The 12991-nt window shown below is 36.7% G+C and overlaps 1 protein-coding gene across 1 annotated transcript in view; it reads left to right on the top strand.

The window, feature by feature from the left end:
• The window catches only part of DNAH12 (dynein axonemal heavy chain 12), a 155537-nt gene that overhangs the window by 140574 nt on the left and 1972 nt on the right, over positions 1–12991 (top strand). Inside the window, 9 exon segments of the mRNA XM_042451361.1 lie at positions 979–1116; positions 1785–2018; positions 4342–4530; positions 5769–5872; positions 6107–6311; positions 6528–6665; positions 9816–9904; positions 11938–11963; positions 11966–12004. Of these exon segments, the coding sequence (XP_042307295.1) occupies positions 979–1116; positions 1785–2018; positions 4342–4530; positions 5769–5872; positions 6107–6311; positions 6528–6665; positions 9816–9904; positions 11938–11963; positions 11966–12004 (1162 nt within the window).

Raw genomic sequence — 12991 nt, forward strand, 5'->3', positions numbered from 1 at the left:
TCACAGCTCCTTTTTCCGGGTGCATCATTGCCTTGGCATGCGGAATCTGTTTTTGCTTCCTTCATGTCCACTTCATAGGGAAGCAATATCATCATTATCATCATCATCATCATCATCATCATCATTTGTATGCCGCCTTTCTCCAAGTGACCAAAGCTGCCTCCTCCCCATAGCCAGATCTGAAGCCAGATTGAAATGGATCTAGATAATCTGTCTCATCCAGAAACTCCTGGAGCTGGGAGGCCACCACTCACTCCTTGCCCAAGAATGGAATGTTAGAAACTGGCTGATAGTTGTTTAGAATGGTGAGATCCAGGGAGGTCTTTTTCAGTAATAGCTTCACCACAGCTTCCTTTAAGCAGGATGGAAACCTCCCTTGCTGCAGTGAGGCATTCACCACTGCCCTTACTTACCTGGCCAGTCGGCCTCTAGCTGCTTTCAGAAGCTTTCAGAAACACTGTAGCCTAAATCCAACATTATAGTAATTGACAACCGCTACCACAGTAGGACTTTCTTTCCTCCCCAATGCAGCTCTCTGTTCAAGCCAAACCTTGTTCCAGGGAAGTTCCAGCCTTTTGAATCAGTTTTGAGGGTACATGCGGAATTACATGGAGCAGAAGGAATCACTTCTCCTATTTCTGTTGACAGAACCAGTTCCATTACTGATATGATTCTGTTGGCCCCTACCCTATATCTATATATCTGTAAGTGGGTGGCAACAGCAATGTCCAGTGGATGGAATCCAGATTCCAGTGAATTGTATCTTTATTATTGCATATAAGAGGCATGAACTGCTTACAGACTTGGTTGGACCTCCAAATGTATAAATAGTATTCAAAATTGCAGTTTAAAATCCTTTTTGAATCCTAATATATCCAATAATTTACTGATAGATAGATAAATAGCCTCTTTTCAACACCATATATTTCATCTTATTTCCTATTGGCAGTGCTAAATACTTTTCTTTTTTCCCTAAAGAGATGGGAGAAACTGCTCTTTGGAGTTTGCTTTTTTCATGCCCTTGTTCAGGAAAGGAAGAAATTTGGGCCTCTTGGATGGAATATTCCATATGGGTTTAATGAATCAGACTTGCGTATCAGTGTAAGACAGTTACAGGTAAATTTCTGAATTATTTTTTTCTGTAACAAATATAAGGCCGTAACAAAGAACCATACACTAATTTCCCTATAAAGCTCATTCCTCTATGGATACTAATAATCTACTTCTATTAGCTGCTGCAAAATCATATCAGTTTTACAAAACTGTGCTGGTGGAGGTGCTCTCCATCTCCCTCTCACAAGACAAAACTGATGTCAGTCTTCACACGAGTGCAGTGTTAGCTATTTGATTCTGCCTGGCCGTCTTTTTGTGACACAGCTGTCCATGAGTAAGAACTATACAATGCCTTATGCTAACCCAGAGAGGACTGTGGTCATCATTCCTTATGGAGGATGCTGAGGGTCATTAATATATCACTATAATTGCTGTTATGTTGTATTGTGCTTCTCAAGCTATCAGATTCCCCTGTAGTGTGCCAGGCGTTATTTTGAGAATCTCAGTGCTTTATTCCTGATATTTACATGTATATTTACATACATGTTCCTGATATTTACATGAGCAGAAAACAACTTTGAAAAGTGTGAATTGGAACTAATAACATTAAGAAGGAATTTATTTTCTTCTTCATTTATATGTAGTACCTAAACTTTTCTCATCTCCTACAGTAAGAGCAAAGAATTGCATGGTTTGAAGTCTAAAATCTATCATTTCATTTTCAATTCCAGCTGTTTGTAAATGAATATGAAAATGTTCCATTTGAAGCAATCACTTACCTTACTGGTGAGTGCAATTATGGAGGAAGAGTGACAGATGATTGGGACAGACGCCTGCTATTGACTATGCTTGCTGACTTTTACAACCCAGAAATAGTTGAAAATCCTCGTTACCCCTTTTCTCCTAGTGGCAACTACTATGCTCCACCAAAGGGAACCTATGATGAGTACATTGAATTTATTAAGGTACTTGATTGCTTATCTCTAACCAGGCCATATATGTTTTAGCTTATTTTAGTATAATACAAAAAGAGGATAAAAATGGACGGTCTTTTCTTTTTACATGTTATTGTATTTATGTTAATTATACTTAGCAGGATTTTTTTTAATCTTAAACTTTTCCTCTTCTTTTAGACATATAGCAGATTTCCTCTTTCTACTTAAAAAAGGGTCAAAATGGAATCCACACCAAAACCTGCTACTACAATCCACATTGACTCATGTCACTATATGTGACTGATACTTAGTTACAGTTTGGAATCTCATCCTGCTTACAGTACAGCAGGGATAAGGAATGTATGAACATGCCCAGCTCCCCCCAACTTCAGCCAACATGGACACTGGTCAGAGGTTTGGGGAGTTGTAGTTCAACATCTGCAGGGCCAGAGAACACTCACCCCCTGCAGTAGAAGAAGAGGATAAAACCCAGTAAATAATTGTTCACAATTGAAATTTATAGGGCTAAATGGCTCGTAGGACGTGTCTCTCTCATAAGCTTCAAGTATACAATAGTCTGATAATAGTGCTGATAATAAATAAAAATCTCACCATGACACCAGTTTTCTCACCAAAACCCTAATTTTCTGTGATGGTGGGATTGCTAGCTTCTGTGAAGTAAGAGGCTATGCTGATGGCAGCTGTACATTTAGTAGGATCTCCCATTTCAGACAGGTTTTTGCTGAAGTGCCAGACTAAATGTGCCGAACAGCTACTGGGCAGCAGCACTAGTGAGGGGGTGACATTGGCAGAGGATTACTCAGAGACAATGGCAGTGGCACCATAGCTAACACCTGTTAGTACTGCACAGAAGGGGGTACGACATACCCTTTTTGAGTGTCTTTTATCATGAAAATCTCAAGGACCATCAAGTCCAAACCCTGCCATGCAGGAATACACAATAACAAAACAGAAGAGTGTGGCCTACTGGTTTGAGTGCTGGACTATGACTCTGGGACCAGGATTCGATTCTCCACTCGCCCATGGAAACCCACTGGGTTACCTTGCATAAATCAGACACTTTCAGCCCCAGAAAACCTCATGATAGAGAGTTGCCTTAGAATTGCCATAAATCAGAAATGACTTGAAGTCACACAACAACAAGCAGTGCTCTTTTGAGTGCTGAAAAAGCTTCATATGTATTATTTTTGTAATTTTCATAGCAACCTTTAAAGAAAGTTATTCTTTTTATGCTCATATTGGAGATTGGGAGCTAAGCTTGGGAGATGGCTTGCTTCAGACTAGTGGCGTCCCTAGGGTTGGTGTCACACACACCCCCATGGACCTTCTCCCATTTCAGACCATACAGAATCTTTAGTAATGCTTTTTGCACTAATGTTACTCATAAATCGTAACTCCCGTATACCACTGAATGTAATGTATAAGCAACTATTAATGCATAACAAATGTAATGCATAAACAAAATTAAAATTGTACCTTCAAATTACAATATCACACACACACATATAAATGTATTTACATATACGTAGTGAATATTTGGTTAAAATGTAATGTTTTTAAAGAAAATTTTAAAAGAATAAATTCTTTTAAACATTCAATTTTTTAAATGTAAAAAATTAAAATTTTGAAATTTTAATTTTTAAAAATTCTGAGGCCTCTCCTTTCTCTTCCCACTGAGATTCACCCCACTCCCACTGTCTCTTAAAGCATTTTAAAAGGAAGCAGGTGAATGCCACAGCCTGTTTCTGCCAAAAGGTAGGCATTTGAGGAGCAGTAGTGTCAATCCCCCTTAGGATGTCACCTGGTGCAGTCCATACACCCCACACCTCCTAGTGATGCCACTGCTTCAGACTATTTAATGGTTTCAAACAAGACGTTAGAACTGAACCAAGAGTTTCCAAGTTGATAGTCTACTTTTGTAGCCATTGGACTACAACTAGCTCCTAGTATGCAGGTGTACATCTGAATCAAGGTCACAAAAAGAAACTTCATCCATGTTGTGATGGGTGTTCCTGTTCTTAGCAGTTTTCAATATCTGCTGACTATTAAACTCTAAGATCCATGACCACACAGCAAGACTAGCAATTGGAAAAGGGCACACAGACCTGGATGCCATCACCAGACATATGTCATTTTATTCCCTTTGATGGTACAGTCTTGTTTAGCACACGGGAGTACCCTCTGATATTTATATGTAAAGCCATAAAATCCCCAGAGATGTCTCCTAGTCCTATTGTCATCATACCAACTTAAAAGAAATACAGTATTTCCTAAAATTGTTGGCAACTATTTAACCTTTACTGAATTACTTAATGAATTTTGCTTTGTCTAGAATCTCCCTGTCAGTCAACAGCCAGAGGTATTCGGTCTTCATGATAATGTAGATATCTCAAAGGATCTCCAACAAACAAAAGTCCTCTTTGAATCTCTGATACTAACACAAGGTGGAAGCACACAAACAGGATCTTCGGGTGGCAGTGACAATACTTTGTATGAAATTGCAGATGACATCCTCAGCAAAGTAAGGAAAAATCAAATAAAATAACAAGGTTTGTTTGAAGGTGTAGAATCTGGTAAGACTAAGACTAGGTTCTTAAGTCTTTATCATACCATACTGTTATGCCAGGTTATACCCATGGAAAATTGCTTCAGTTATACTCACAGCAATAGCTGGTTGTTGACACTGTGTATCACATCCTTGCCACATTTGCACTGTAATAATGTGATTTACACAGTTTTTTTCATCTGTATGAATTCCATTATCACCATCCCATTTGCCCTGTCTTATGATTTGTGATTGGTTTACTAATCACATTTTAAAAATACATGGCTGTAATAACACGATTACAGCACATCATAATGGTATACTGATCATTCCCTAAATCTCTCAATGCAATTTTTTATGTCTTTCTCCTGCAAAAACAAAAGTGCTTATCAGATTACTCAATTGTTTCAGGTTGTCATGTTCAAAACTGCTTCTCATTAAACCATTATAAAACTATTTAAGCAAAAATATTTTAAAGTGTACCCAATGGCCCGGAGCTTACATTGTGAGAAGTCACACACGAAGAGAAACAATTTGTCCTGTGATTTTATGACATAAAATTATGTCATAATTTATGACATCATACCTCTATTATGCTATTATCTTTAAAATATTTTAAATAATTAAAAAAATAATGCTGTGGTAGTAACACTGTAGTATGTAGTGTCACAGGAAAATAGTGAATTAATCTTTGGAAAACACCCTCCATTCAGTAAAGACAACTGATTGCAATGGTTAACAGCTGACAATCATAACGTTATTGCACTATAACAGCAAACTATTTTGGCGCCTCGATTGTCTTCTGTCAGAGAGGCAGGGTAAAAATAAAGTTTTTATTTATAATAATAAATAATTAAATAATTGTTATTATTTATTATATTTTTTAAAAACCTAGAAAAATCTGGAAATACCACAGAAAACACAGTTGTTCTCTTAACTGTAGAATTAAAACAATGCATTAATATATTCATTTCTTTCTTTCTGATGTTTTGTATGTGTTTTAATCTGTATATGTTTTAACATTTTGTAAGCTGCCTTGAGTCCTATTATGAGGGAGAGATAACATATGAATGAATAAAATAATAATAATAATAACAACAACGATTTGGATGGCAGTCTGAGTTTTCATTACATGGTGTTATATTACAATAGAACAATTCAGTTAAATCAAATTGTATCTGTCAAAATGAAAACAAGAATGTCAATAATTCTAGTTGCCAGGTGATTATGATATCGAAGCCGCACTTCTTAAGTATCCTGTGAAATATGAAGAAAGTATGAATACTGTGTTGGTACAAGAAATGGAACGCTTTAACAAGTAAGGATGTTGTTTTCTTTTAAAATAAATATTTTTAGACAGTGTGTTTTATCTTTCCTGGTAGGAAAGATACATGAAAACAAATGTCTTCTTAATCCTTCACTGGAAACTGTGGAATTTGTTTTGTAGTGCTGCACATAATTTATGCAACACTGTTGTATCACTTTGAAGAAGTAGATAGTATCATTGAGATTTCATATTATTGAACTTCCTGATTCTTTTTAACATATATAGTTTAATACGTACCATTCGTACAACTCTGGTGAATTTGAAGAAAGCCATTAAAGGATTGGTTGTAATGGATTCTGAGCTGGAGGCCCTTTGTGCCAGTCTCCTTGTTGGAAAAGTTGCAGAAATCTGGGCCAAGCGTTCATACCCGAGCCTGAAACCACTGGGGAGTTACATTCTGGATTTTCTAGCTAGACTGAAATTCTTACAGGTAAAGCAGCATGGTTCACAAATAATTGTGAATTTCTGATTAATGTATTAGAATCTAATTATTAGGGGAATAACAAATAATAAACATTTACATTTGTCTTGAGAATCTTTCAAGTAAATGAGATTTTTAGTAACAGAATTTGTTAACATAATTTTATCAAATATGATTAACCTATAGCTAGGATTTTAAAATACGCTGTTCTATTTCTTTTACAAGGACTGGTATGACTCTGGAAAGCCCTGTGTGTTCTGGTTGTCAGGCTTCTTTTTCACACAAGCATTTTTAACTGGAGCAATGCAGAACTATGCCCGGAAGTACACTATCCCCATTGATCTATTGGGATATGAGTTTCAGGTAAAACAAAGCAGCAGCAGCTTTTTTTTTTTAAGAATGGATTTGCTAGCATAATGTAATATTGCATGATTGTTTTCATTTGTAGCGGGTTTATCTCTGCACTTAGGAGCAAAATTTATTAATGGGGATCCAAAGAATGGCACAGCTAGTTCTATATGTCCCAAGACACCATGGCCCTTTCTTTCTGAGACACCTTCTATGCCACATGTCAGACACTTCTGAAAATGAAGAAATTTTCAAATGCAGTTGTGCTCACTTTCACAGCTAACGCCTCTTAGCATTCCTGAGCTGTTGCTTTTACATGATTGACTGGAAAATGAATTAAAACAAATAATGTAATATAGCACTATGATATCCTAGACCTAGAATGTTCTTTCCTGTGGCCAGGAAATTCTATAAGGTTTATTTACAAGTAAGATCAATTCAGAAAAGTTCCCCTCCAATGTTAATTACATTTTTCCTGTTTGTTGGCCCTCCTCACTTTACTCCTTCCTTTTGATCATGGCTAAGCAGTTTAGTGATTAGCATCTTGATAGCAGCCCCCCAAAACTTATGATAGGTCTGCCTTAGAGTGTCCATGAGCCGGAAATGACTTAAGGACACACAACAACAACAACAACAATAACAACAACAAATATAGTTGACAGCAACTAATTACTTTTTGAGGTGTCATGGTTGCAGTGAAGCTGCCCTTAAAAAGTAGCACAACATTCAATAGTGAAGTTATTTTGGTGGTGTAATAGTGCAGACGTGGGAGTTGTGCAGTCCTCCAGATGTTGAACTGCAACTCCAGGCATTTGTTGTGAGTGGCTGAGAGGGCAAGGCTGTTCAACAAGAACTGGGAAGTCACACAATTCCTACTGCTGGAGTAATTGTGTAAATGTTTCTGGTCGTTTTCAAAAGTTGGTTTTAAAGGACATTTTAAGAGACATTTGGACAGAAATTTTTGACAGGGTCTTTAAGCTTTTCCTGCACTGAGCAAGGGCTTGGACTTGGTGGCTTATGGGGCCCCTTCCAAGTCTATTATTCCATAATTTTAAGCCATTCTTTTATCAATCCTATGGGATTTTCTTTGTCAAATAAAGTCGCAGAGGGAATGAATGACTATTTTAAAAAGTAACATTGCAGATTCTTTTAAATGCTCTCTCAAAATTTCTCTGCTGTTTCAGTTCACTGTTCTAGATGAGGATCAGATTTTAATTGTTTTATTGCATTATTTTCATTCTTTTTTACAGTAGGGAATAAATAAGAAATAAGAAATAAGTTTAGGGGATCTGTTAGTATGAGACTTTACCTCTTACACCATCTGTGTTCTGGTTCTTCTGTGAATTCAGCAGACTACGTTCTGTGGGTCAAGAATGTTATGTAGGCTGTAGTACCAGCCAGCCTGAACATTCATAGCTTAACTGTCCAGTCTAAATTCACCATACTTCACAACCAGCTCTCAGATCCAGCACTTTCTTGGGAGCAGTCTCTGCAGAGACCCACCACTTTTAGTCCTCACCAGCTGCCACCTCCAGCAATGACCAGTACTCCATCTCAGCCCACATCATCTGTCTTTGGTCATTCAGATTCTTTGCCTGGCTGCTCCTGAACATTATTTTTGAAGCTTTTCTATGAAAGCAGTTGGGCCTGACCATTTTAAAAACAAAATAATTATAACATATGAGATCATTGGGACAATTAAGATACTATTGATTAATTATGATATCACAGTCATAATAAACAGGAAGAAGGATCTGGATAGGACCAGCAGACAGGACACTTTAAAAGTATGGGAACTCTGAAATATCTTAATAGTACTTTGCTTGTCCATCTTGGTGCTGAAATTGTGTTTATTGCCAAAAGAAGAAATCACAGTTTCTGAGAAAAGAAGATAATAAAGGAAACTGAGCCACCCAGTTAACCAGATGTATTTAGAAATCCCACTAGCAGGGTCTCAATGCATTAGCCCCCCTTCTCCTTGTTTTCCATAGCAACTTCTATTGAGAGCCACTGTTATTGTTGTTTACCTTCAAATAATTTCTGACTTTGTATCTGAAATTGTTTTTAACAATTATTAATAATTGTATTTTGCAATTATTGTTTTATCAAGTTATTTTTTATACTGGTCAACGACTGAATAAATCTTACTACTAGTTGACTTAAGGCAGCTCAAGGTTTTGTAGGCAAAATTTATTCAAAGGAGTTATGTCACTTCCTTCCTCTGAGAGAGTGTAATGTGCTCAAGATCACTGAGTGGGTTTGCACAGCTGTGTGGGGATTTGAAGCCTGGTATTCCAGAGGTGTAGTCCAACACTCAAACCACTACACTACACTGCCTTTCATTATGAGCATAAGAAGCATACTGTCTCTGATATTGGAGGTAATATATACCATCTTGACCAATAGCCACTGATAGCCTTATTCTTCAAATGAACTTCTGTGAAACCATGGGTGACTGGAATACTAAAAGAGGCTTCTCATCCTGTACATAGTTGGGATGGCTACGTATGTATCACAAATATAGGCCCCCCTACAAGAAAGGCCCAAATTAAAGATGCTTCGGGTCACTTTGAAGGTATGCTGTTTAAATGTTCATGTGTCTAAGAGTCTGGAAGCTGCGCCAAAGCTGTGTTCTAGTCGTTAGGACTGGATCATGCCTTGGCATGGCTTCAGACTCTTAGTACACATCATCATTTAAATAGCATACTTCCAAAATGACCCAAAGCAGCTTTATTTTGGCCTGTTCTGTAGGGGCCACATAGAGAACAAATATTACATATGCTTCTGTTTTATATATTAGATGCAAATTTACTTAAATAAAAGAAATAAAATGTATCTCACACATAGTGGGGACAACTGTGCTGCTCACTGTGCTGTAGCTGCCTTTGATGGTTAGTTCTTTGTATGTTCTTTTCTTTAAATTATATTTGTACTAGAAAGCCATTCAAATGGGGGTGACTGGGAGACTGGGATATCTGATTCCTAGCATCTCACTTCTCCATCTTCTAACAGATAATCAGTGCAATCTAAACTGAACCAGGGCAATGGAGTGATTTTCATACTTATGGTTTGCATGGATAGGGATGGGTCTATCCTGCCTATTAAAGACTGGCATATGAAGCTAAAGTGGCTACAAAAATTTATTAGACTTTCCATTTGTTTCAGGTTATTCCTAGGATACTTCGAATGTTGCTCCAGAAGTGTGTTTATATCCGTGGATTATTTTTAGATGGGGCCCGTTGGGACAGACACCAGTCAGTAACTCGATATATTGCATTTTATTGATGTGTTTTAAATTGCTTTGCCCCCATTTCATCTCTTATATTCTTTTTTTTTAGTGTCTTTATTCAATTTTCATATAAAAGCAAACACAATTGAATATGTAAAACAGCTACAATTGTGTATCATCTCCAGTAGAATAAAAACATTCCATAAATAAGTTTGCTGTTACTCAAATCTTATCTTCGAGACCCTTCTTCTGGTTCCCTTCCTTCCTTCCCAAATGGAGAGTAATACTGCTTAAAAGTACATCTAGATCTCCATATTATCTCCGTTTGATGTATAAAACAAAATCCGTTTCGTCTCCTAACTTTCGTATGTTTATCCAATCACTTTAGTTATTGTAACAGCTTAAGCCAATGGTTACAAATCATTTCCCAAATTATATAAATAAAACATCCAATTCCTGTAAATACCAGCCCAAATATATACAACCTTATTGGTTTTTGTGGTATTTTCCTTGGTTGCCTCTTTTAGTCTCTCATAAACCCTTTTTCTTTTACTTGTTCTCTCTCCAGATAGTCTCGGAGCCTGTCCTCAACGTTGGAATATGACTAACAAAACCGGGGAAATGTAAAAAAGAAAGGGGCAATTAAGCCTTTTTTCTCTTAAACGCATCTCAAAATCGCTTACTATGAAAGGAACTTTAAATCACCAATTAGTATTCTCGTCTACATTTCAATAAGTCCCCCTTTATATTCCATTCACTTTCCAAAAGCTAACTCTTCCAATCTTCCTTCACCCTTTTTTTACTAAAATTCTTTACATTACAAGAGATACATCAAGTGCTCTATATTCATTGACATTCATCATCCAATATTCCAAGTAGGAGCTTTGTTGGATTTCCACAACTTAGCTATCTCTACTCTTGCAGCCGTTACCATATAGAGCACTATCCTCCAATGTATCTTCTCATCCTCAGTTTTTAATACAGTTGTCATATTCAAAAGGTAAAGTTTGGGGTCTAATGGAAAGTTTATTCCTAAATATTATGTATCGATTTATGTATTTCTTTCCAGAAACCTTGGATCACCTTGCATTTCCACCAAATATGTATTAAATTGCCTTTATCACAATTGCACCTCCAACACTTTCCATGATCTAAATTAAACATCCTTTTAATCCTCCAAGGAGTATAATACCATCTATTCATGATTTTAAGTGAGTTCTCTTAGGTTCTTGTGCAATAGTAAATTCCTGAGTTTTTTCCAAGCATTTTGCCATTCCCTCAATCAATTGTTTTCCCCAAATCCTGTGCCCATTTCGGCATATATTCCTTAATCGTATCTTGTTGGGACAGAACCAAGTCAGTAACTCGATTATTTGCATTTTATTGGCATGTGTTAATTGCTTGCCCCATTTCCTATCTCTTTTATTCAACTGTTTTTATATCTTTCTTCAATATACAATAAGTTTAATATTGAAACCACAGTATTTTTTCTTACGTAATAAATTAAATAAAAAAATAGTATTATTGCTGCCCCTGGTCATCAAAATGTTTTCATAATATAATCAGATGTATTTTTGCTCGTGATTTAAAGGGAAATTGGTGTTCAAAATATAGGAATACTAGACCGCATTCACAGTACTAGTAATATTTACACAGCTTTACCATAGCAACCCATAATTTATTTTAGGTCTCATTTTATGAAAACATTAATCTGAATTTCCATATAACACTATCTAGGCTTCAGTGGTTGAGACCTTTCCTGTCATTTGTCCATACATATCAGTTTCCTCCATTTATTGAGCTCGCTTCCAACATTAAGCACACAAGAACTCTCTTTTGAACATTATTTTAATTATTATGAAGTCAAAACTGTGACAGCTAAAATAAATGGATGTCCCAACTTTCTCTTCTATTTCCTTTCTCCGTCATATCCTCCCATTTCCTTCTTATTTCTAGACTTCTTTTTTTCCAGATATTGTGTATGCATTATTTTGCACAATGTCTGTTCCATTGCTATGCATTGTTATTATAGATTATGTTTCTTATTTCTCTTACCAGAGGACTTCTTAGTGAACAACACCCTAAATACTCTTTGACACAATGCCAATTATTTGGATAAAACCGAGTAAGTACATTCTTGGCAATGATTTACTAAAAAGGTTCCTTTTTTTCCCCTTGTACAATATGCAGATTTCATTCATCTTAGATGACAATTATATCTCCGTTCATGTAACATTTACTTAAACTTTGCTAGCCAGTGCTTTTTCACCTTAATACTGGCTACTGGAAATTTGTACTGAAACTTTACTAGCCAGTACTTTTCAACTTAATATTTGATACTCGAAATGATCAACTTTATACTTTTTCTCTTCTAGCATTTGCTTGTCTCCACTACAAAGTAATTTGCTTTCCTGCCCTGGTTGGTTGGGAGAGAAGAGGACATGGTCTGTGGTACTATGTGTTGACCTTATTGAGGTCCTGCAAGTGTTGCATGCAGTCTGCTCACATAAGGAGCACCTCTTATATATTTTTGAACTAGAGTTGGCACAAAAGCCTCTAGTATGCCCTTAGTAGTAGCAGAGGCAAAAGGGAAGAAAGAAACGTCCATGTTGAAATAATTGTTGCTGGTCTACATTTTAGGGTCCTCTGCATTTAGAAATAATGCAGTTTAGCATCACTTAATGCCATGTGCTCCCTCCTCATAATCCTGGATTTGTAGTTTTTGTGAGGCACCAACACTCTTTGGCAGAGAAGGCTGAAGGCCTTGTAAACCAACAGATCCCAGGATTCCATAGATTGGAGCTACAGCACTTAATGTGCTGTCAACTACATTATTTTACGGTGTAGTTTTCACCCTTGTTGCTTCAAATAGGAGAGTTAACACTCATTTATATAAGGGTGAATTTACATACTTGGAATGTTGTGTTTAAATGCCAACATGCTATTTATGGACACAAACCCCTTTCACAAGCTTAGGATGGTGCCCCGTTCATGGACAGAAGGATAATAGATCTTAGAGTTGAAAGAGACCACAAGGGCCATTCAGTCCAACCCAGGGGCAGAAACTCACAATCAAAGCATCCTGACAGTGACAGATGGCCATCCAGCCTCT

Source organism: Sceloporus undulatus, chromosome 2 (assembly GCF_019175285.1).
Source record: "Sceloporus undulatus isolate JIND9_A2432 ecotype Alabama chromosome 2, SceUnd_v1.1, whole genome shotgun sequence".
In the NCBI taxonomy this organism is placed as follows: Eukaryota; Metazoa; Chordata; class Lepidosauria; order Squamata; family Phrynosomatidae; genus Sceloporus; species Sceloporus undulatus.